The 24221-nt window shown below is 52.1% G+C and overlaps 2 protein-coding genes across 2 annotated transcripts; both read right to left on the bottom strand.

The window, feature by feature from the left end:
- Positions 1-4637: 4637 nt before the first annotated feature.
- LOC124337801 lies at positions 4638-12074 on the bottom strand. The gene has a single exon (XM_046791819.1). It carries the CDS (start codon positions 12072-12074, stop codon positions 4638-4640), a length of 7437 nt encoding a protein of 2478 aa, XP_046647775.1.
- Positions 12075-15087: 3013 nt separating this feature from the next.
- Positions 15088-22524, bottom strand: LOC124337802. Its single transcript, XM_046791820.1, has one exon. The coding sequence runs from the start codon at positions 22522-22524 to the stop codon at positions 15088-15090; it is 7437 nt and encodes a 2478-aa protein (XP_046647776.1).
- Positions 22525-24221: the final 1697 nt, after the last annotated feature.

The following is a 24221-nucleotide window of genomic DNA, read 5'->3' on the forward strand; positions in this document are numbered from 1 at the left end:
GTCGCTTTCTTCCGACCCTGGCTCGTCGAGGCCTTTGGTGTCGGTGCCTGGCTCGTCGAGGCCACTGGCTGCAGAGTTTGTGCCTGGCTCGTCGCGGCCGAAGGCTGTGGAGTTTCTGCCTGACCCAGGTGCTTAGCCAGCACTGCCTGAATCTCAGAGGTTACCGGGTCGTTTGCCGTACCCGGGAGGACGAATTTCCCTGTGGCCAAAGCCGACCACAGTTTGGCCAAAGCGTCTCCTGGAAGGACCGGGTCTCCGTCTGGTGTGACAAACGGGACCTCGACCGTGGCAACCAAGTTGCTTTGGTCAGCTTCTGGGTTAACCCTACGGCGTTTAGTGCGCTCGTACGCCAGTCGCTTTTCCGTCACTTCCTTCTCTAACAGGCGAAGCTTTGCCTCTTCAATTGCGTCCCTCTTTCTCTTTTTGGCCGCGCGAACCTCGTGTCGAAGAGCGTTCTGCGCTTCTTTTTCCCTCCGAATTTGAGCTTCGTCCTCGTCGAACTTGGCTCGCTCTTCGGGAGTCAAGAATGCCAAGGCTTCTCTCTCCAACTTCTCCGCTTTAGCGATCTCCCACTTGTTTTTAGGCTTTGCCGTCTGCAAAGCCAAGGGTGGAGTTGCCCCTGTGAGTTCGTAGAACTCAATCGGAAACAGGACCTCGAGAAGCTTCCAGCCCTGTCTCTTTGCGTCCTTGATTTTCCCTTTGCTATCGTCGGTCACGAGCTTTGTAGCGTACGCCTTGATGTTGGCGATAGATTCGTTAAGCTCCCTGGGTGGGTCGGCCACGAATACCTTGGCTTGGGCGTCTTTGCTCGTGAATTTCGACACTGCAAATAAACAGAAAGAGATTAGTTTTCGTCAACTTTAGGTCCGTATTAACCAGATTTCAGGACCGTCTTTCACGGTTTCTACTTTGGTTAATAACCGGTTCGAAGGACCATGTGAAATATCGGTGAGCTCGGCGATACTTCGCTGGGATTTCTCCCAGTTTGTTCGGCCGGACCTAGAGCTATCGATCGCTCAATCGGTACTTACTTTCTAATCTCGATCGGGAGAAGTAAGTCTTGCTTCGGCTGAAGAATGGGTGAATTCTCGTACAGGCCTGCAAAGACAAATCAGACTAAGTTAGTTACTTCGGCACTAACTCAGAATAGACGAGCGGTTCCAACTGCTCGCAGAGTCGACTGCAAGTTGGCCGGGAGTAGAGGTGGGTTAGTCCCGGGATGGGGCCGTTCGACGGTTGGTCGTACTAGGCGCCCGAGAAGGAGAGCGAGTGCCGTGCTACTCGAAGGCACAGCAAGGCGTGTGCTCCTTCCAGTCAGTCCTTCGGATGTGTCCGAGTCCCGACACTTAGAATGCCCGTAATCGAGAGCGATTCTAAGTCCCAACTTTACAAGTTGTTTTACAAAGGCTGGCCTCTCGACTGAGGCTGGCAACCTGAACAGTGTTCAATACAACGGCGCTTCGAGGCCGAGGGGGTGACTCTAAGACTCTAGTAAGAAGATCAATAAAGAGATGCTTACTGTTTGAGTGCTTGTGAATGAGTGATTTATTAGCCCGCATTGGCGCTGTGAAGTAAACTATAATTACAGGCATGGTAATAACAACATTGTCAAATTATAACATTTAATTAATGCGGACTATAGGAGGCGCGAGTCTCGCCCTTTATCTTCTTCGCGGCGGGCCCACTTGGAATGGGTAGCCTCGGGGCGACACGTGTCTTGCCTCTTTATCGTCTTCGCGGCTGGCCCGTTTGGGGTGGGTAGCCTCTGGGTTTCTCGAGTAATGGATTTACTTCTAAGTCCATTCTCTCTAATTTCTTCTAAGTCCCAATGGATAAAATCCGCACGCGCTTCTTCTTCTACGCTGCAATCTTCCGGCCATCCTGGGACTACGGATGCCATCCGCCGGAGTGCTCTTTATCTCTCCGGCTATTTTACTCCAGTCTGGCCATCCAGCTTTGCTGAATGTACTACACCAGACTCTCTACTACTCCGACTATCTTACCGAGTTGATAGTTATTTGCTACCCCGGTCTGCTCTCTTGCCCCGGGGTAGTATTTCGATTGAATCGTCGAAATATTTCTAAGTCCATACTTTAAGAAATTTTATAAACAGGGGTGCCTTCCCTACATAGGAAAGTAGCTAATGTTCCGCCGCATAATGTCTTGGTTTGACGGCCCATTTTAAGAGAAAGGCCGGGCACATGGGCTTGACCTGCCGTCCGACGGTTTCCGAGGACCGTCGATTTGTGTCGGTGTTTACATGCATTATTCGGCGGGGCTTGTAGCTGTTTTATCCGTCCAGCACCTCGCGCTGGTCCGGATCAACCCCTGTCGCATTCTTAGCAGCGGGCTTCGGTCTCCACGCTGCCTGCGCTCGGTCGCGTCTTCGTACTTCAGCTCTGAGCTGCTTGGGTGTTAGATCTTCGTCATCTATCCACTCTATCGGGTTAGACCTTTCGAGGTCGGCCGACGCCGGTAAGTTTACCACCGGCATCTTCGGTTGACCGTGTCGTGGTCTTACTCCCGTGGCCGGTGCCACATCCGACGGACGATTCGTGTCTCCACCGTCCACACCCGAGGCACTCGTTGTCTCTCGCGGCTGTGCCCCATGTGGCCGGCGACTCGTAGCCTTATCACCGTTGCCCGGACGTTTCCCAGTTACTCCGTCAAATGCCGAGGCAATCGTTACCTCTCGTGGCTGTGCCACATGTGGCCGGCAATCCGTAGCCTCATCGCCGAGGGCCGTGGTATTCCACACCCTATATAGGAAAGTAGTGGATGTTCCGGGCAGTAACTGTACGAAAAAGTCGATTTCCGAATTTTTGCCGGACTTTCACCTGAGCTCAGGCCGGGCCGCCCGCTCAACTGCCGCCCGGTCACCACCAAAAACCGGTCTTGGAAATTTTCGGACTTAGAAAATTTTTCAACTTTTTTCTTTCTCGACAACCTCTTCCCTATATAGGAAAGTAGTGGATGTTCCGGGCAGTAACTGTACGAAAAAGTTGATTTCCGAAATTTTGCCGGGCTTTCACCAGAGCTCAGGCGGGGCTTACCATCACACCCGCCGACCGGTCACCACCAAAAACCGGTCTTGGAAATTTTAGGACTTAGAAATTTTTTCCAACTTTTTTCTTTCGCTCTTTCTCGCCATTTTTAGCCGTCTTTGCTCGTCCCAGTGCCGCCTATAGCTTCACTATCCGTCGTCGGGACTTAGAAAAATTTTTCAATTTTTCGGACTTAGAAAATTTTTTCAATTTTCATTTTCGACAACCTCTTCCCTATATGTGAAATATCGGTGAGCTCGGCGATACTTCGCTGGGATTTCTCCCAGTTTGTTCGGCCGGACCTAGAGCTATCGATCGCTCAATCGGTACTTACTTTCTAATCTCGATCGGGAGAAGTAAGTCTTGCTTCGGCTGAAGAATGGGTGAATTCTCGTACAGGCCTGCAAAGACAAATCAGACTAAGTTAGTTACTTCGGCACTAACTCAGAATAGACGAGCGGTTCCAACTGCTCGCAGAGTCGACTGCAAGTTGGCCGGGAGTAGAGGTGGGTTAGTCCCGGGATGGGGCCGTTCGACGGTTGGTCGTACTAGGCGCCCGAGAAGGAGAGCGAGTGCCGTGCTACTCGAAGGCACAGCAAGGCGTGTGCTCCTTCCAGTCAGTCCTTCGGATGTGTCCGAGTCCCGACACTTAGAATGCCCGTAATCGAGAGCGATTCTAAGTCCCAACTTTACAAGTTGTTTTACAAAGGCTGGCCTCTCGACTGAGGCTGGCAACCTGAACAGTGTTCAATACAACGGCGCTTCGAGGCCGAGGGGGTGACTCTAAGACTCTAGTAAGAAGATCAATAAAGAGATGCTTACTGTTTGAGTGCTTGTGAATGAGTGATTTATTAGCCCGCATTGGCGCTGTGAAGTAAACTATAATTACAGGCATGGTAATAACAACATTGTCAAATTATAACATTTAATTAATGCGGACTATAGGAGGCGCGAGTCTCGCCCTTTATCTTCTTCGCGGCGGGCCCACTTGGAATGGGTAGCCTCGGGGCGACACGTGTCTTGCCTCTTTATCGTCTTCGCGGCTGGCCCGTTTGGGGTGGGTAGCCTCTGGGTTTCTCGAGTAATGGATTTACTTCTAAGTCCATTCTCTCTAATTTCTTCTAAGTCCCAATGGATAAAATCCGCACGCGCTTCTTCTTCTACGCTGCAATCTTCCGGCCATCCTGGGACTACGGATGCCATCCGCCGGAGTGCTCTTTATCTCTCCGGCTATTTTACTCCAGTCTGGCCATCCAGCTTTGCTGAATGTACTACACCAGACTCTCTACTACTCCGACTATCTTACCGAGTTGATAGTTATTTGCTACCCCGGTCTGCTCTCTTGCCCCGGGGTAGTATTTCGATTGAATCGTCGAAATATTTCTAAGTCCATACTTTAAGAAATTTTATAAACAGGGGTGCCTTCCCTACATAGGAAAGTAGCTAATGTTCCGCCGCATAATGTCTTGGTTTGACGGCCCATTTTAAGAGAAAGGCCGGGCACATGGGCTTGACCTGCCGTCCGACGGTTTCCGAGGACCGTCGATTTGTGTCGGTGTTTACATGCATTATTCGGCGGGGCTTGTAGCTGTTTTATCCGTCCAGCACCTCGCGCTGGTCCGGATCAACCCCTGTCGCATTCTTAGCAGCGGGCTTCGGTCTCCACGCTGCCTGCGCTCGGTCGCGTCTTCGTACTTCAGCTCTGAGCTGCTTGGGTGTTAGATCTTCGTCATCTATCCACTCTATCGGGTTAGACCTTTCGAGGTCGGCCGACGCCGGTAAGTTTACCACCGGCATCTTCGGTTGACCGTGTCGTGGTCTTACTCCCGTGGCCGGTGCCACATCCGACGGACGATTCGTGTCTCCACCGTCCACACCCGAGGCACTCGTTGTCTCTCGCGGCTGTGCCCCATGTGGCCGGCGACTCGTAGCCTTATCACCGTTGCCCGGACGTTTCCCAGTTACTCCGTCAAATGCCGAGGCAATCGTTACCTCTCGTGGCTGTGCCACATGTGGCCGGCAATCCGTAGCCTCATCGCCGAGGGCCGTGGTATTCCACACTCCCCCCATGTAAGTTCTCTTACATACTTGCCCAGATGAGGTTACGTGATCTCCAAATCTGCTCGGGTTCTTGGCAAAGTCTGCGTCGATGATACCTGGTTCTACTTCGAGAGGGTACAAGTTCTGGACAGGTCTATTTACGATTGACGTTTTGCCCTTTGAGTCGACCATGACTAGCTTGACTTTCCGGACTAAGTGATCTCGACCCTTGATGAGTTCGATCACTCGCCCAATGTTCCAATTGATTCGCTTGACGTAGTCCACGTGGATCAAGACTACTTGTCCTAGCTTGACCGACTTCGACGGTATTTGCTCTTGATGGAATCTATTTAGATCCTTCAGATAGGTTGGGACGAATTCTGTCCACCAGTCTGCCACTAGCTTTCGTCTAGCGGCTTCTCTGTTCGTGAGAAACAAGGAGTCTGCGCCGAGCAGTTCTTCCTCTTCCGGAGGTTCGGTGTCGAACTTGTTTACAAAGCCTCCTTTGATTAACTGGTTCGGAGTTAGAGCCGTTTCGTCGCCAGCGATATATCCCAACGGACGGTTGTTTACGATGTCACTGATCTCTGTGATCACCGTATGGAACATGTCGAAGTCCATCTGCTTCGGGTTAAAGGTCTTATGCAACGCTTGCTTCACGGTCTTTATCATGCGTTCCCAGAAGCCACCCCACCAGGGAGCTACACTCGCTGAGAACCGCCAAGAGATGTTTCTATTGGCCATGAAGTCGTAGACTGTCTTGCATTGCCAGAGTCTTCTGAGGTATCTTGCCGTACTATCGAATTCCAGCGCGTTGTCTGAATAGACTGTTCTTGGCGCGTATTTCAACGCGCAGAACCGACGGAAAGCGTTAATGAACGCCGCCGCACTTTTTCCTCTAGTTACCTCTAGGTGAACGGCTCTTGTCGTGGCACAAGTGAACATAACTATGTACACTTTGACTATCTGTCTCCCGTCAATCGCAAACTTGGGTTGTTTCTTTTCTTTCTTTTTCTTTTTCTTTTTCTTGTCGAGGGCACCGACTCTCTCCGGTACCAACTCTTCATCCGATTCGTCGGATGATTCTGATTCCTCTTCGGGGACTCCTGGCTCAGTCCTTGGCTGGACTATCACCGCTTTACTCGGTTCGTTTACTAGTACATTGTACGGACCGGCCATGTCGATGCCGGTGACTGAAAAGGGATCGGATATTTTCAGCCGTTCAATTGGCAAGTGAGCTGGCTTTTCGCTGAAGGCTGTTGCGTTGACCTTCTGACATCTCACGCATCGGTTGAGGATGTCTTTTATCACCTGACAGTGTTTGGGCAGCCAGAATTCGCTTCTGACTTCCATGGTCATGGCGTTCATTCCCATGTGCCCGACCCTCCTATGCAGCTTGCGTAGCAAGACTGTGGTTATATAGTGATCGGGCGGGAGTAAGATCAATGCATCGAGATGATATCTTGCCAACAGTACCTGGGCTCGTCCCCTGCACCTGATAATTCGATTCGTCGTGTCGAACACCGGTCTCAACTTTCTGAACATCTTGTCTCTCGGGACTTTCCCCCGCTCGATTCTATCGTAATCCTCGGGGTATGACTCCATCTGTGCGTGTCTTATCAAGGCGTATCGTGCCGTGAGTAGCTCCTCATATGTGAGTCGCTTGAATGAAACCTGGCATCTCGATCCCGGTTTTTTGAACTTGATTTCCTTCAAGTCAACCATGTCAAACAGGACTTGCTCGATAATGAGGGAAGGCCGGTACATTTTACCTTTAAAGCCGTCCACTGCTCTTTGGATCATAGCCTGAGCTCTGACCATTTTATCCCAGTCGCTGTACTCTTTGCGCCAGTCTGGGTGTTTCGGACGGACCATATCCGTTTGAATGAGGTTTGCCTTGATTTCGATCGGCTTATACTTGTCATACTCCGGGAGCCATTCGGGGCCCTTCCACCAGTTCGATCTCTGGATTTCCTTTGCTGAGCCTCCCCTTGAGAGGAGATCAGCCGGGTTCTGAGTCCCTTCGCAGAAGTGGATTTCTGCGCCGAATTCTCTGATCTTCGAGACTCGGTTTTGTACCCAGATTTCTGGGGTTTTGTTGGTGGCCGTGATCCAACATGTCGCTATCTGAGAATCGGTCCAGATGTGCGCTTTGTGTTCAACCCGATGTTGGTCTCGTATATACTTGCCAAGTATAGACGCCATCAGGTTACTCAGCAGTTCGAGCCGAGGGATGGTCATTGCCTTTTTTGGTAACGGAGCCACCTTTGATTTTGCTGCTATGAGGGCGATCGTCGTCCCTTGCACTTCGTATGCTACGGCCCCATATCCTACCTCGCTGGCATCGCAGAAGATGTGGAGTTCGCTAGGCTCCTTAACCTCTATGCCCGTCCAGCGAGGAATCCGTATGAGCTGTAGGTCTTCGAGACCTTTGATGAACTCCTCCCAATTCTCATTGGTGCAACTGTTCACTATCTGATCCCATTTGCCGTTGGCTAACCATGAGATCTGCATCGCCCGTTTCGCGGACAATATCGCCGGGTTCACGAAGCCCAACGGGTCGTATAGCGTTAGCGCTAGGCTAAACAGCTGTCGCTTGGTAAGCCCTTCTCCTAGCCTTCGTGCCTCGGATATTATTTTATCGGCGTTGAATTTGAACTGGTCGGTTACTGGGTCCCAAAGGATTCCCAGAGCCTTTTTGTCCGCATGTTCGAACACCTCATCTATTCCCAATTTCGATGGTCGGGAGGAGAATTCGAACTCCCCCCGTAGTAAGTTTGTTAGCTCGGCCGAATTCGTCGACCACTTACAGAGTTTCATCTTGATCTCCCCCAAGATTCGACTTATCAGCCTTATCTCTTCGGCAGCTTGTTCGGGAGTTTCGGCTCCCCCCATCCAGTCGTCGACATAGATTTGGTTAAGAGTCCTGGCTGTGATGCCTGGGTACTCTGTTTCGTACTTCTGCAGGTGCCAGGTTAGAACGGCCCTGAGTATAAATGGGCTCGATGCGAGTCCAAAGGTGAGTCTCTTCCATGCGTAGACCACCACCTTGGGTATGGCAGCTTCGGGGTCTTCGACCCAAAGAAACCTCACGATTTGCTCGTGGTCTTTGTGGATTTTGATTTGCAAAAACGCCTTCTCGATGTCGGCCGTCCACGCTATGCAATATCGCCTAAACCTCATTAGAATCCCCATGATGTCTGGGTTTAGGTTTGGTCCTATCTCAAGATTGGCGTTGAAACTGCGCCGGTTCTTGTGATGGACCGATCCATCAAAGACTGGTCGTATCTTTGTGGTTTCCGCGTCTTCTCGCTCGACCGGTCTGTTCGGCAAAAATGCCATTGGCCCATCGTAGTTCGGGTCAGCTATTTCGATGAATCCTTCCCGTAAGTAGGACATCATTACTTCGTGATATCGTATTCGCTTCTCTTTAGTGAAGGAGTCGCTTTTCCACAGATTTTCGAATCTTATGTCGGCTATGGATCTACATGAGTCGTAGTCCGGTCGCTCTTGGGTGAAGGGATACCGTACGACGGCTCGCCCTTCTTCATCGGCTTCGATGCTAGCTATGTAAGCTTGGATGAATTCGACATCCGTTAGTTCCTTATTTGGGATACCTAAACTTTCAAGGCTCCAGAAGGCCGCAAAGTGTTTGTCGACACTTGAGATCTCGTGCTCTTCGGGCACGATCTCTACTTTGGCCACGCACGCTACTGTCTCGTATCCCGGGTCTCCTAAGGAGCCCGATATCGTCCAACCGAAGATAGTGTTATGCGCCACTATTTTCCGGTGCCTGCGCGGTGCTTCCAGTAACATGAATTCGTACATGTTACTGTTTCCAATTAGGATGTCAATCGTCTTGACTTGAGACGGTCTTCTGTGCCTCGGGTCGGCCAAGGTTTCGCCTTCTTTGAGCAACCTCTCACCAAGCTTCGTCTCGGTGTATGGTGTGAGTGTTTGAATGTGGTCCCGGACAATGAATTTTTCCGTTACTGTTCTCGATATGCCGGCTATCGTGACTTGAACAATATCGCAGTACTCGTCGATGGGTGTGTGAGACCCAAATGTCAAGACTCTGATACGTTGCCTGCCAATGACCTTTGCATTTAGCTTCCGTACTAGGGCTGCTGTGATAAATGAATTACCGCAACCGCTGTCGAATATTCCGAACAGTGGGACCCATTCTTCTATTCCTTGTGTCTTTTCTGCTTTGGCTTTCGCTCCAAAGTTCAGTAACACTCCGGCGGAAATTTGTTCCTTGCCGTTGGGTTCTATTACCCCTATATTCGACTGCTCATTGACCGATCGTTCCGCTGACGGTGTCCTCGATGGCGTTGGTGATGGCGGTCGCATGAATGGTTTGCCCGATCGAGGCTTACTTGGAGATTTGCTGGCGGTTCTCGGTACCGGCCTGCCTTTTGTTCTCTCCCGACTTTCTCTCTCGTGCGGGCATAGGACCGACGCATGCGAGGTGGAGTAACAGTGCCGACATGCTCTTCTCTCCGAACAATCCACGTATCTGTGGCCTTGACCAAAACATCTGAAGCATCTGTCCGCGTCCATCACTACTTTCCGCCTTTCGGCCGCGTTTCCGAACGTGCAGTCGCGCGCAGCGTGTGCTTCGCTTTTGCATATTACGCAGGCAAGCCTCGTCGGGGTCTTGTCTCTGAACTTGATTGTTTTTGTGGCTACGCTCGCTGCGTTGGCCTGAGTTGTCTGGGTATAGTCGACCCGTCTCGACGCTTCTTCCGATGATTTAATTCGGATCAACCTATCGAGTTGATGCAGGACCTGGTCTAAGGTCGGTGCTCTTTCTGGCCCCCAATCCATTCTCCATTTCTCTGTTATCACTCCTGGTAGGGAGTTCAAGATTTCCTTAGCCGTGTGCGAATCGAATGTCGCCGGCTGTACGCCTTGGATCAGGAGGCCTTGCCTTTGATTACATATCTCGATATGTTTTTCTCGCAACTGAGCGGACGTCGGGTTCGCTCCCACCGGTTTGCTTGCCGCTTCTCGTAGCTTGGCTTCTCTTTCTCCTATGGCCTGATTCGGGTCGCCAAACCTATCAGCCAGTACTTGGAGAATGGTATTATAAGTTTCCGCCGTGAACGTGAAACTCGCCGTCGCATTGGCGGCTTCGCCTTCGAGAGCCTGCTCCAACATTTGGCTTTTCTCGGTGGCTGTGTATATCGGGTTGTTGTCGTACGTATTCCACGTCTGTCGCCAACCGTGATATTTCAGTACCTCCCCCGCAAACTTGGGCGGTGATAACCGTACCTTAGCCGTCTGTACAGGCATCGGCGCCTGTACTGGGGCAATGCCCAGTCTTTCTGCTTCTACTCTGCGTTGCTGCAGTCGTAGTTCGGCTTTTTCTGCTGTTGTCAGCATGGGCATTAAGTTTTCTACTGCCGTTTTGTAATACGTATAGGTCGTCATGAACGCAATTCTTTCGTGTTGTCTGGCATCGTCAGACCTTGCACGACCGTACTGGGCATAAGCCTGTGTTAGCTCTTCCCTGAGCTGCTCGAGCTCTTGCGTCAATTCTCGTTTGACGTCGTCTGGCGCTTGCGGTGGGACGTATGGTCTACCTGCCGCATGATACGGAGGTGCCGGTCCCGCTGGCGCTGGCGCCGGTGCCGGTGCCGGGGCTGGTGCCGGGGCGGGTGCCGGGGCCGGAGCCGGGGCTGGTGCCGGGGCTGGCGCCGGAGCCGGAGCCGGGGCTGGTGCCGGGGCTGCTGCTGGGCCAAATGCCGGTCTTTGTACGCTTGCCGTAAAGGCACTGCGGTATGATGGGGGAGGCTGACTATATGCCGTTCCTCCCCTTGACGTCGGTCGTCCTACCGTCGGCTCGTTCTCTTCACTTGCCTCTTCCTCTGAGTCGTCCCAGAGTGATCTGCTAGTGTTTCGCTGCTGCCGGGTTCTCCCGGTCTCCGGCTGTTGGCTTTGAGCCCCTTGCCGAGACCTTCTACCCTCTGGCTGCTGGCTTTGAGCCGGCGGTTGTTGGGCTCTATAAATCGTCCTTAGCCTGGTGTCTAGCCTTGACATCCTTACTTTGAGTTCTACTATGGCCTGACCCACCTCTTCTGAGTGTTGGCCCAGTGACTGCGCCAGGCCGTTCGTGATTTCCTCGCCCTGGGCTTCGACCAGGCGTCTTAACTCTACTCTCAGTTGTGTGTCGTCGAACTCTGCAATTCCTGTCTGTCTTAGTTCGTTCAGGCTATTTTGGAGCTGCCCTACTGCTCGTTCAATATGCTCGACCATTCGGGTCTGCAGGGCCTCTGTCGCATTCCTCTGCGTCAGCATCGTTGCTGCGATGTTTGCTTCTATAGCCGCGATTCGTGCGGTTGTGTCTGTGGCTATTGAGCTCCTGAGGCCCATTACAGTCGTTCTTATCGTCGGCACTTCTGTGTTGAGTCTTTTGATTTGCTCTTTATGACCGTCTAGTCTGCTGACTGTCTCGGCTACCTTTGCGTCTGTCTTCGTCAGTCGCCCAGTGATTTCTGTTATTTCACCGTTAAACCTCGCGAACTCTTCTCTCATCCATTCGGATAGAGTCTTACGATCTGGGGTAACTCCGAACCCATCTAGATTCGGCGGCGGTATTTCCGGCGAAGGCTGGGCGCCTGCCTGTCTTTGAACATCGTCTACCGTTAGCCCATTTCTCGGTGACTGGGGTTCATCGGGCCCCTCTATGTTTATGATTTTCGGAGAGCCGCTTAGGTTTCGGTCTGAGGCCCTACTCGATGGCCTACTCCTTGGTGCATTGAGCGTACCGTCCGGATTTTTCCTTGGGGCTCGTCTGGATTTCGCTCCAGTCTCGGGTTCGCTTTCCGCTAACCCTAATACCCGTCTCATGGCTATATCACACTCTGCTTCTAACTGATCCGGGTCTAGTAATAAAGCTTTGTTGACTTTCGGAAGTGCTAGCCGGTTAGGGGTATCGTCTTTGCTCCCCTTCCGTTTCGATCGTTTCTTATCGGAATGCAACATTTATTCGAAATGAGAAGACAGACACAATTTTTTAATTTCTACAAGTGTTTATTATCGATAACCACAGGTTTTTACAATTTTTCAGACGGCTATTGCGCCGCTTTTGGGAGGGTGCTGAGAGCTGCCGCCTTGAGCGCCTCCTCCTCGTCTTCGGCTGTGAGCTGTAGTCCTGGATCTGATTCGTCACCTGAGTCGATCCGTTGGCCCGATCGTCTCGAGACCGGGCGTGGCTGCAGCTCTTCTGCCGATACCGGGGCTCGGGCCGGTTCCTTTAGGAGTTCGTCCTCCTTTTCGCTAGGCAACTCCTCCAAGTCCTCCCCGTAGAGATTTTTGGCTGCGTCAGCTAGATTTACCTCGCCTTCTGCCGCCGATCGAAGACCCTTTCGCCGGGCCGATGCTTTCGCTGCTGCCTCCACCAACTCCTTTGACGGAGGGTTAAACAGTGATTTTCTCCCGGGTTTTAAGGCTTTCACCTGTTTGACTCCCGCGAGTGACCCGTCAGACTTGTCCAAAATGACCTTTACTGAGTTCGTGGTGGCTTCCGCTATTAGCTTGTCTATGTCTATAGCGGGTGCTTTCGTCCCGGACTTCGGCCGGGCCGCCCCCTTGCCTTTCGTTAGCTTGGGGCTAATGGGGCTAAGCAGTGCCGGGGTTTTCAGAGCCTCGACGTTCACTCCTTTCGAAGCGAGCGTCTTACCCTTATTCGCCGCCGTACGCTTTGGCGTCGCTTTCTTCCGACCCTGGCTCGTCGAGGCCTTTGGTGTCGGTGCCTGGCTCGTCGAGGCCACTGGCTGCAGAGTTTGTGCCTGGCTCGTCGCGGCCGAAGGCTGTGGAGTTTCTGCCTGACCCAGGTGCTTAGCCAGCACTGCCTGAATCTCAGAGGTTACCGGGTCGTTTGCCGTACCCGGGAGGACGAATTTCCCTGTGGCCAAAGCCGACCACAGTTTGGCCAAAGCGTCTCCTGGAAGGACCGGGTCTCCGTCTGGTGTGACAAACGGGACCTCGACCGTGGCAACCAAGTTGCTTTGGTCAGCTTCTGGGTTAACCCTACGGCGTTTAGTGCGCTCGTACGCCAGTCGCTTTTCCGTCACTTCCTTCTCTAACAGGCGAAGCTTTGCCTCTTCAATTGCGTCCCTCTTTCTCTTTTTGGCCGCGCGAACCTCGTGTCGAAGAGCGTTCTGCGCTTCTTTTTCCCTCCGAATTTGAGCTTCGTCCTCGTCGAACTTGGCTCGCTCTTCGGGAGTCAAGAATGCCAAGGCTTCTCTCTCCAACTTCTCCGCTTTAGCGATCTCCCACTTGTTTTTAGGCTTTGCCGTCTGCAAAGCCAAGGGTGGAGTTGCCCCTGTGAGTTCGTAGAACTCAATCGGAAACAGGACCTCGAGAAGCTTCCAGCCCTGTCTCTTTGCGTCCTTGATTTTCCCTTTGCTATCGTCGGTCACGAGCTTTGTAGCGTACGCCTTGATGTTGGCGATAGATTCGTTAAGCTCCCTGGGTGGGTCGGCCACGAATACCTTGGCTTGGGCGTCTTTGCTCGTGAATTTCGACACTGCAAATAAACAGAAAGAGATTAGTTTTCGTCAACTTTAGGTCCGTATTAACCAGATTTCAGGACCGTCTTTCACGGTTTCTACTTTGGTTAATAACCGGTTCGAAGGACCATGTGAAATATCGGTGAGCTCGGCGATACTTCGCTGGGATTTCTCCCAGTTTGTTCGGCCGGACCTAGAGCTATCGATCGCTCAATCGGTACTTACTTTCTAATCTCGATCGGGAGAAGTAAGTCTTGCTTCGGCTGAAGAATGGGTGAATTCTCGTACAGGCCTGCAAAGACAAATCAGACTAAGTTAGTTACTTCGGCACTAACTCAGAATAGACGAGCGGTTCCAACTGCTCGCAGAGTCGACTGCAAGTTGGCCGGGAGTAGAGGTGGGTTAGTCCCGGGATGGGGCCGTTCGACGGTTGGTCGTACTAGGCGCCCGAGAAGGAGAGCGAGTGCCGTGCTACTCGAAGGCACAGCAAGGCGTGTGCTCCTTCCAGTCAGTCCTTCGGATGTGTCCGAGTCCCGACACTTAGAATGCCCGTAATCGAGAGCGATTCTAAGTCCCAACTTTACAAGTTGTTTTACAAAGGCTGGCCTCTCGACTGAGGCTGGCAACCTGAACAGTGTTCAATACAACGGCGCTTCGAGGCCGAGGGGGTGACTCTAAGACTCTAGTAAGAAGATCAATAAAGAGATGCTTACTGTTTGAGTGCTTGTGAATGAGTGATTTATTAGCCCGCATTGGCGCTGTGAAGTAAACTATAATTACAGGCATGGTAATAACAACATTGTCAAATTATAACATTTAATTAATGCGGACTATAGGAGGCGCGAGTCTCGCCCTTTATCTTCTTCGCGGCGGGCCCACTTGGAATGGGTAGCCTCGGGGCGACACGTGTCTTGCCTCTTTATCGTCTTCGCGGCTGGCCCGTTTGGGGTGGGTAGCCTCTGGGTTTCTCGAGTAATGGATTTACTTCTAAGTCCATTCTCTCTAATTTCTTCTAAGTCCCAATGGATAAAATCCGCACGCGCTTCTTCTTCTACGCTGCAATCTTCCGGCCATCCTGGGACTACGGATGCCATCCGCCGGAGTGCTCTTTATCTCTCCGGCTATTTTACTCCAGTCTGGCCATCCAGCTTTGCTGAATGTACTACACCAGACTCTCTACTACTCCGACTATCTTACCGAGTTGATAGTTATTTGCTACCCCGGTCTGCTCTCTTGCCCCGGGGTAGTATTTCGATTGAATCGTCGAAATATTTCTAAGTCCATACTTTAAGAAATTTTATAAACAGGGGTGCCTTCCCTACATAGGAAAGTAGCTAATGTTCCGCCGCATAATGTCTTGGTTTGACGGCCCATTTTAAGAGAAAGGCCGGGCACATGGGCTTGACCTGCCGTCCGACGGTTTCCGAGGACCGTCGATTTGTGTCGGTGTTTACATGCATTATTCGGCGGGGCTTGTAGCTGTTTTATCCGTCCAGCACCTCGCGCTGGTCCGGATCAACCCCTGTCGCATTCTTAGCAGCGGGCTTCGGTCTCCACGCTGCCTGCGCTCGGTCGCGTCTTCGTACTTCAGCTCTGAGCTGCTTGGGTGTTAGATCTTCGTCATCTATCCACTCTATCGGGTTAGACCTTTCGAGGTCGGCCGACGCCGGTAAGTTTACCACCGGCATCTTCGGTTGACCGTGTCGTGGTCTTACTCCCGTGGCCGGTGCCACATCCGACGGACGATTCGTGTCTCCACCGTCCACACCCGAGGCACTCGTTGTCTCTCGCGGCTGTGCCCCATGTGGCCGGCGACTCGTAGCCTTATCACCGTTGCCCGGACGTTTCCCAGTTACTCCGTCAAATGCCGAGGCAATCGTTACCTCTCGTGGCTGTGCCACATGTGGCCGGCAATCCGTAGCCTCATCGCCGAGGGCCGTGGTATTCCACACTCCCCCCATGTAAGTTCTCTTACATACTTGCCCAGATGAGGTTACGTGATCTCCAAATCTGCTCGGGTTCTTGGCAAAGTCTGCGTCGATGATACCTGGTTCTACTTCGAGAGGGTACAAGTTCTGGACAGGTCTATTTACGATTGACGTTTTGCCCTTTGAGTCGACCATGACTAGCTTGACTTTCCGGACTAAGTGATCTCGACCCTTGATGAGTTCGATCACTCGCCCAATGTTCCAATTGATTCGCTTGACGTAGTCCACGTGGATCAAGACTACTTGTCCTAGCTTGACCGACTTCGACGGTATTTGCTCTTGATGGAATCTATTTAGATCCTTCAGATAGGTTGGGACGAATTCTGTCCACCAGTCTGCCACTAGCTTTCGTCTAGCGGCTTCTCTGTTCGTGAGAAACAAGGAGTCTGCGCCGAGCAGTTCTTCCTCTTCCGGAGGTTCGGTGTCGAACTTGTTTACAAAGCCTCCTTTGATTAACTGGTTCGGAGTTAGAGCCGTTTCGTCGCCAGCGATATATCCCAACGGACGGTTGTTTACGATGTCACTGATCTCTGTGATCACCGTATGGAACATGTCGAAGTCCATCTGCTTCGGGTTAAAGGTCTTATGCAACGCTTGCTTCACGGTCTTTATCATGCGTTCCCAGAAGCCACCCCACCAGGGAGCTACACTCGCTGAGAACCGCCAAGAGATGTTTCTATTGGCCATGAAGTCGTAGACTGTCTTGCATTGCCAGAGTCTTCTGAGGTATCTTGCCGTACTATCGAATTCCAGCGCGTTGTCTGAATAGACTGTTCTTGGCGCGTATTTCAACGCGCAGAACCGACGGAAAGCGTTAATGAACGCCGCCGCACTTTTTCCTCTAGTTACCTCTAGGTGAACGGCTCTTGTCGTGGCACAAGTGAACATAACTATGTACACTTTGACTATCTGTCTCCCGTCAATCGCAAACTTGGGTTGTTTCTTTTCTTTCTTTTTCTTTTTCTTTTTCTTGTCGAGGGCACCGACTCTCTCCGGTACCAACTCTTCATCCGATTCGTCGGATGATTCTGATTCCTCTTCGGGGACTCCTGGCTCAGTCCTTGGCTGGACTATCACCGCTTTACTCGGTTCGTTTACTAGTACATTGTACGGACCGGCCATGTCGATGCCGGTGACTGAAAAGGGATCGGATATTTTCAGCCGTTCAATTGGCAAGTGAGCTGGCTTTTCGCTGAAGGCTGTTGCGTTGACCTTCTGACATCTCACGCATCGGTTGAGGATGTCTTTTATCACCTGACAGTGTTTGGGCAGCCAGAATTCGCTTCTGACTTCCATGGTCATGGCGTTCATTCCCATGTGCCCGACCCTCCTATGCAGCTTGCGTAGCAAGACTGTGGTTATATAGTGATCGGGCGGGAGTAAGATCAATGCATCGAGATGATATCTTGCCAACAGTACCTGGGCTCGTCCCCTGCACCTGATAATTCGATTCGTCGTGTCGAACACCGGTCTCAACTTTCTGAACATCTTGTCTCTCGGGACTTTCCCCCGCTCGATTCTATCGTAATCCTCGGGGTATGACTCCATCTGTGCGTGTCTTATCAAGGCGTATCGTGCCGTGAGTAGCTCCTCATATGTGAGTCGCTTGAATGAAACCTGGCATCTCGATCCCGGTTTTTTGAACTTGATTTCCTTCAAGTCAACCATGTCAAACAGGACTTGCTCGATAATGAGGGAAGGCCGGTACATTTTACCTTTAAAGCCGTCCACTGCTCTTTGGATCATAGCCTGAGCTCTGACCATTTTATCCCAGTCGCTGTACTCTTTGCGCCAGTCTGGGTGTTTCGGACGGACCATATCCGTTTGAATGAGGTTTGCCTTGATTTCGATCGGCTTATACTTGTCATACTCCGGGAGCCATTCGGGGCCCTTCCACCAGTTCGATCTCTGGATTTCCTTTGCTGAGCCTCCCCTTGAGAGGAGATCAGCCGGGTTCTGAGTCCCTTCGCAGAAGTGGATTTCTGCGCCGAATTCTCTGATCTTCGAGACTCGGTTTTGTACCCAGATTTCTGGGGTTTTGTTGGTGGCCGTGATCCAACATGTCGCTATCTGAGAATCGGTCCAGATGTGCGCTTTGTGTTCAACCCGATGTTGGTCTCGTATATACTTGCCAAGTATAGACGCCATCAGGTTACTCAGCAGTTCGAGCCGAGGGATGGTCATTGCCTTTTTTGGTAACGGAGCCACCTTTGATTTTGCTGCTATGAGGGCGATCGTCGTCCCTTGCACTTCGTATGCTACGGCCCCATATCCTACCTCGCTGGCATCGCAGAAGATGTGGAGTTCGCTAGGCTCCTTAACCTCTATGCCCGTCCAGCGAGGAATCCGTATGAGCTGTAGGTCTTCGAGACCTTTGATGAACTCCTCCCAATTCTCATTGGTGCAACTGTTCACTATCTGATCCCATTTGCCGTTGGCTAACCATGAGATCTGCATCGCCCGTTTCGCGGACAATATCGCCGGGTTCACGAAGCCCAACGGGTCGTATAGCGTTAGCGCTAGGCTAAACAGCTGTCGCTTGGTAAGCCCTTCTCCTAGCCTTCGTGCCTCGGATATTATTTTATCGGCGTTGAATTTGAACTGGTCGGTTACTGGGTCCCAAAGGATTCCCAGAGCCTTTTTGTCCGCATGTTCGAACACCTCATCTATTCCCAATTTCGATGGTCGGGAGGAGAATTCGAACTCCCCCCGTAGTAAGTTTGTTAGCTCGGCCGAATTCGTCGACCACTTACAGAGTTTCATCTTGATCTCCCCCAAGATTCGACTTATCAGCCTTATCTCTTCGGCAGCTTGTTCGGGAGTTTCGGCTCCCCCCATCCAGTCGTCGACATAGATTTGGTTAAGAGTCCTGGCTGTGATGCCTGGGTACTCTGTTTCGTACTTCTGCAGGTGCCAGGTTAGAACGGCCCTGAGTATAAATGGGCTCGATGCGAGTCCAAAGGTGAGTCTCTTCCATGCGTAGACCACCACCTTGGGTATGGCAGCTTCGGGGTCTTCGACCCAAAGAAACCTCACGATTTGCTCGTGGTCTTTGTGGATTTTGATTTGCAAAAACGCCTTCTCGATGTCGGCCGTCCACGCTATGCAATATCGCCTAAACCTCATTAGAATCCCCATGATGTCTGGGTTTAGGTTTGGTCCTATCTCAAGATTGGCGTTGAAACTGCGCCGGTTCTTGTGATGGACCGATCCATCAAAGACTGGTCGTATCTTTGTGGTTTCCGCGTCTTCTCGCTCGACCGGTCTGTTCGGCAAAAATGCCATTGGCCCATCGTAGTTCGGGTCAGCTATTTCGATGAATCCTTCCCGTAAGTAGGACATCATTACTTCGTGATATCGTATTCGCTTCTCTTTAGTGAAGGAGTCGCTTTTCCACAGATTTTCGAATCTTATGTCGGCTATGGATCTACATGAGTCGTAGTCCGGTCGCTCTTGGGTGAAGGGATACCGTACGACGGCTCGCCCTTCTTCATCGGCTTCGATGCTAGCTATGTAAGCTTGGATGAATTCGACATCCGTTAGTTCCTTATTTGGGATACCTAAACTTTCAAGGCTCCAGAAGGCCGCAAAGTGTTTGTCGACACTTGAGATCTCGTGCTCTTCGGGCACGATCTCTACTTTGGCCACGCACGCTACTGTCTCGTATCCCGGGTCTCCTAAGGAGCCCGATATCGTCCAACCGAAGATAGTGTTATGCGCCACTATTTTCCGGTGCCTGCGCGGTGCTTCCAGTAACATGAATTCGTACATGTTACTGTTTCCAATTAGGATGTCAATCGTCTTGACTTGAGACGGTCTTCTGTGCCTCGGGTCGGCCAAGGTTTCGCCTTCTTTGAGCAACCTCTCACCAAGCTTCGTCTCGGTGTATGGTGTGAGTGTTTGAATGTGGTCCCGGACAATGAATTTTTCCGTTACTGTTCTCGATATGCCGGCTATCGTGACTTGAACAATATCGCAGTACTCGTCGATGGGTGTGTGAGACCCAAATGTCAAGACTCTGATACGTTGCCTGCCAATGACCTTTGCATTTAGCTTCCGTACTAGGGCTGCTGTGATAAATGAATTACCGCAACCGCTGTCGAATATTCCGAACAGTGGGACCCATTCTTCTATTCCTTGTGTCTTTTCTGCTTTGGCTTTCGCTCCAAAGTTCAGTAACACTCCGGCGGAAATTTTTTCCTTGCCGTTGGGTTCTATTACCCCTATATTCGACTGCTCATTGACCGATCGTTCCGCTGACGGTGTCCTCGATGGCGTTGGTGATGGCGGTCGCATGAATGGTTTGCCCGATCGAGGCTTACTTGGAGATTTGCTGGCGGTTCTCGGTACCGGCCTGCCTTTTGTTCTCTCCCGACTTTCTCTCTCGTGCGGGCATAGGACCGACGCATGCGAGGTGGAGTAACAGTGCCGACATGCTCTTCTCTCCGAACAATCCACGTATCTGTGGCCTTGACCAAAACATCTGAAGCATCTGTCCGCGTCCATCACTACTTTCCGCCTTTCGGCCGCGTTTCCGAACGTGCAGTCGCGCGCAGCGTGTGCTTCGCTTTTGCATATTACGCAGGCAAGCCTCGTCGGGGTCTTGTCTCTGAACTTGATTGTTTTTGTGGCTACGCTCGCTGCGTTGGCCTGAGTTGTCTGGGTATAGTCGACCCGTCTCGACGCTTCTTCCGATGATTTAATTCGGATCAACCTATCGAGTTGATGCAGGACCTGGTCTAAGGTCGGTGCTCTTTCTGGCCCCCAATCCATTCTCCATTTCTCTGTTATCACTCCTGGTAGGGAGTTCAAGATTTCCTTAGCCGTGTGCGAATCGAATGTCGCCGGCTGTACGCCTTGGATCAGGAGGCCTTGCCTTTGATTACATATCTCGATATGTTTTTCTCGCAACTGAGCGGACGTCGGGTTCGCTCCCACCGGTTTGCTTGCCGCTTCTCGTAGCTTGGCTTCTCTTTCTCCTATGGCCTGATTCGGGTCGCCAAACCTATCAGCCAGTACTTGGAGAATGGTATTATAAGTTTCCGCCGTGAACGTGAAACTCGCCGTCGCATTGGCGGCTTCGCCTTCGAGAGCCTGCTCCAACATTTGGCTTTTCTCGGTGGCTGTGTATATCGGGTTGTTGTCGTACGTATTCCACGTCTGTCGCCAACCGTGATATTTCAGTACCTCCCCCGCAAACTTGGGCGGTGATAACCGTACCTTAGCCGTCTGTACAGGCATCGGCGCCTGTACTGGGGCAATGCCCAGTCTTTCTGCTTCTACTCTGCGTTGCTGCAGTCGTAGTTCGGCTTTTTCTGCTGTTGTCAGCATGGGCATTAAGTTTTCTACTGCCGTTTTGTAATACGTATAGGTCGTCATGAACGCAATTCTTTCGTGTTGTCTGGCATCGTCAGACCTTGCACGACCGTACTGGGCATAAGCCTGTGTTAGCTCTTCCCTGAGCTGCTCGAGCTCTTGCGTCAATTCTCGTTTGACGTCGTCTGGCGCTTGCGGTGGGACGTATGGTCTACCTGCCGCATGATACGGAGGTGCCGGTCCCGCTGGCGCTGGCGCCGGTGCCGGTGCCGGGGCTGGTGCCGGGGCGGGTGCCGGGGCCGGAGCCGGGGCTGGTGCCGGGGCTGGCGCCGGAGCCGGAGCCGGGGCTGGTGCCGGGGCTGCTGCTGGGCCAAATGCCGGTCTTTGTACGCTTGCCGTAAAGGCACTGCGGTATGATGGGGGAGGCTGACTATATGCCGTTCCTCCCCTTGACGTCGGTCGTCCTACCGTCGGCTCGTTCTCTTCACTTGCCTCTTCCTCTGAGTCGTCCCAGAGTGATCTGCTAGTGTTTCGCTGCTGCCGGGTTCTCCCGGTCTCCGGCTGTTGGCTTTGAGCCCCTTGCCGAGACCTTCTACCCTCTGGCTGCTGGCTTTGAGCCGGCGGTTGTTGGGCTCTATAAATCGTCCTTAGCCTGGTGTCTAGCCTTGACATCCTTACTTTGAGTTCTACTATGGCCTGACCCACCTCTTCTGAGTGTTGGCCCAGTGACTGCGCCAGGCCGTTCGTGATTTCCTCGCCCTGGGCTTCGACCAGGCGTCTTAACTCTACTCTCAGTTGTGTGTCGTCGAACTCTGCAATTCCTGTCTGTCTTAGTTCGTTCAGGCTATTTTGGAGCTGCCCTACTGCTCGTTCAATATGCTCGACCATTCGGGTCTGCAGGGCCTCTGTCGCATTCCTCTGCGTCAGCATCGTTGCTGCGATGTTTGCTTCTATAGCCGCGATTCGTGCGGTTGTGTCTGTGGCTATTGAGCTCCTGAGGCCCATTACAGTCGTTCTTATCGTCGGCACTTCTGTGTTGAGTCTTTTGATTTGCTCTTTATGACCGTCTAGTCTGCTGACTGTCTCGGCTACCTTTGCGTCTGTCTTCGTCAGTCGCCCAGTGATTTCTGTTATTTCACCGTTAAACCTCGCGAACTCTTCTCTCATCCATTCGGATAGAGTCTTACGATCTGGGGTAACTCCGAACCCATCTAGATTCGGCGGCGGTATTTCCGGCGAAGGCTGGGCGCCTGCCTGTCTTTGAACATCGTCTACCGTTAGCCCATTTCTCGGTGACTGGGGTTCATCGGGCCCCTCTATGTTTATGATTTTCGGAGAGCCGCTTAGGTTTCGGTCTGAGGCCCTACTCGATGGCCTACTCCTTGGTGCATTGAGCGTACCGTCCGGATTTTTCCTTGGGGCTCGTCTGGATTTCGCTCCAGTCTCGGGTTCGCTTTCCGCTAACCCTAATACCCGTCTCATGGCTATATCACACTCTGCTTCTAACTGATCCGGGTCTAGTAATAAAGCTTTGTTGACTTTCGGAAGTGCTAGCCGGTTAGGGGTATCGTCTTTGCTCCCCTTCCGTTTCGATCGTTTCTTATCGGAATGCAACATTTATTCGAAATGAGAAGACAGACACAATTTTTTAATTTCTACAAGTGTTTATTATCGATAACCACAGGTTTTTACAATTTTTCAGACGGCTATTGCGCCGCTTTTGGGAGGGTGCTGAGAGCTGCCGCCTTGAGCGCCTCCTCCTCGTCTTCGGCTGTGAGCTGTAGTCCTGGATCTGATTCGTCACCTGAGTCGATCCGTTGGCCCGATCGTCTCGAGACCGGGCGTGGCTGCAGCTCTTCTGCCGATACCGGGGCTCGGGCCGGTTCCTTTAGGAGTTCGTCCTCCTTTTCGCTAGGCAACTCCTCCAAGTCCTCCCCGTAGAGATTTTTGGCTGCGTCAGCTAGATTTACCTCGCCTTCTGCCGCCGATCGAAGACCCTTTCGCCGGGCCGATGCTTTCGCTGCTGCCTCCACCAACTCCTTTGACGGAGGGTTAAACAGTGATTTTCTCCCGGGTTTTAAGGCTTTCACCTGTTTGACTCCCGCGAGTGACCCGTCAGACTTGTCCAAAATGACCTTTACTGAGTTCGTGGTGGCTTCCGCTATTAGCTTGTCTATGTCTATAGCGGGTGCTTTCGTCCCGGACTTCGGCCGGGCCGCCCCCTTGCCTTTCGTTAGCTTGGGGCTAATGGGGCTAAGCAGTGCCGGGGTTTTCAGAGCCTCGACGTTCACTCCTTTCGAAGCGAGCGTCTTACCCTTATTCGCCGCCGTACGCTTTGGCGTCGCTTTCTTCCGACCCTGGCTCGTCGAGGCCTTTGGTGTCGGTGCCTGGCTCGTCGAGGCCACTGGCTGCAGAGTTTGTGCCTGGCTCGTCGCGGCCGAAGGCTGTGGAGTTTCTGCCTGACCCAGGTGCTTAGCCAGCACTGCCTGAATCTCAGAGGTTACCGGGTCGTTTGCCGTACCCGGGAGGACGAATTTCCCTGTGGCCAAAGCCGACCACAGTTTGGCCAAAGCGTCTCCTGGAAGGACCGGGTCTCCGTCTGGTGTGACAAACGGGACCTCGACCGTGGCAACCAAGTTGCTTTGGTCAGCTTCTGGGTTAACCCTACGGCGTTTAGTGCGCTCGTACGCCAGTCGCTTTTCCGTCACTTCCTTCTCTAACAGGCGAAGCTTTGCCTCTTCAATTGCGTCCCTCTTTCTCTTTTTGGCCGCGCGAACCTCGTGTCGAAGAGCGTTCTGCGCTTCTTTTTCCCTCCGAATTTGAGCTTCGTCCTCGTCGAACTTGGCTCGCTCTTCGGGAGTCAAGAATGCCAAGGCTTCTCTCTCCAACTTCTCCGCTTTAGCGATCTCCCACTTGTTTTTAGGCTTTGCCGTCTGCAAAGCCAAGGGTGGAGTTGCCCCTGTGAGTTCGTAGAACTCAATCGGAAACAGGACCTCGAGAAGCTTCCAGCCCTGTCTCTTTGCGTCCTTGATTTTCCCTTTGCTATCGTCGGTCACGAGCTTTGTAGCGTACGCCTTGATGTTGGCGATAGATTCGTTAAGCTCCCTGGGTGGGTCGGCCACGAATACCTTGGCTTGGGCGTCTTTGCTCGTGAATTTCGACACTGCAAATAAACAGAAAGAGATTAGTTTTCGTCAACTTTAGGTCCGTATTAACCAGATTTCAGGACCGTCTTTCACGGTTTCTACTTTGGTTAATAACCGGTTCGAAGGACCATGTGAAATATCGGTGAGCTCGGCGATACTTCGCTGGGA

This window comes from Daphnia pulicaria, chromosome 4 (assembly GCF_021234035.1).
Source record: "Daphnia pulicaria isolate SC F1-1A chromosome 4, SC_F0-13Bv2, whole genome shotgun sequence".
Lineage (NCBI taxonomy): Eukaryota > Metazoa > Arthropoda > Branchiopoda > Diplostraca > Daphniidae > Daphnia > Daphnia pulicaria.

What these genes read in the sequence shown, in the direction of transcription:
- LOC124337802 (XM_046791820.1), bottom strand. Translation starts at nt 22,524, where the DNA reads ATGTTGCATTCCGATAAGAAACGATCGAAACGGAAGGGGAGCAAAGAC.
- LOC124337801 (XM_046791819.1), bottom strand. Translation starts at nt 12,074, where the DNA reads ATGTTGCATTCCGATAAGAAACGATCGAAACGGAAGGGGAGCAAAGAC.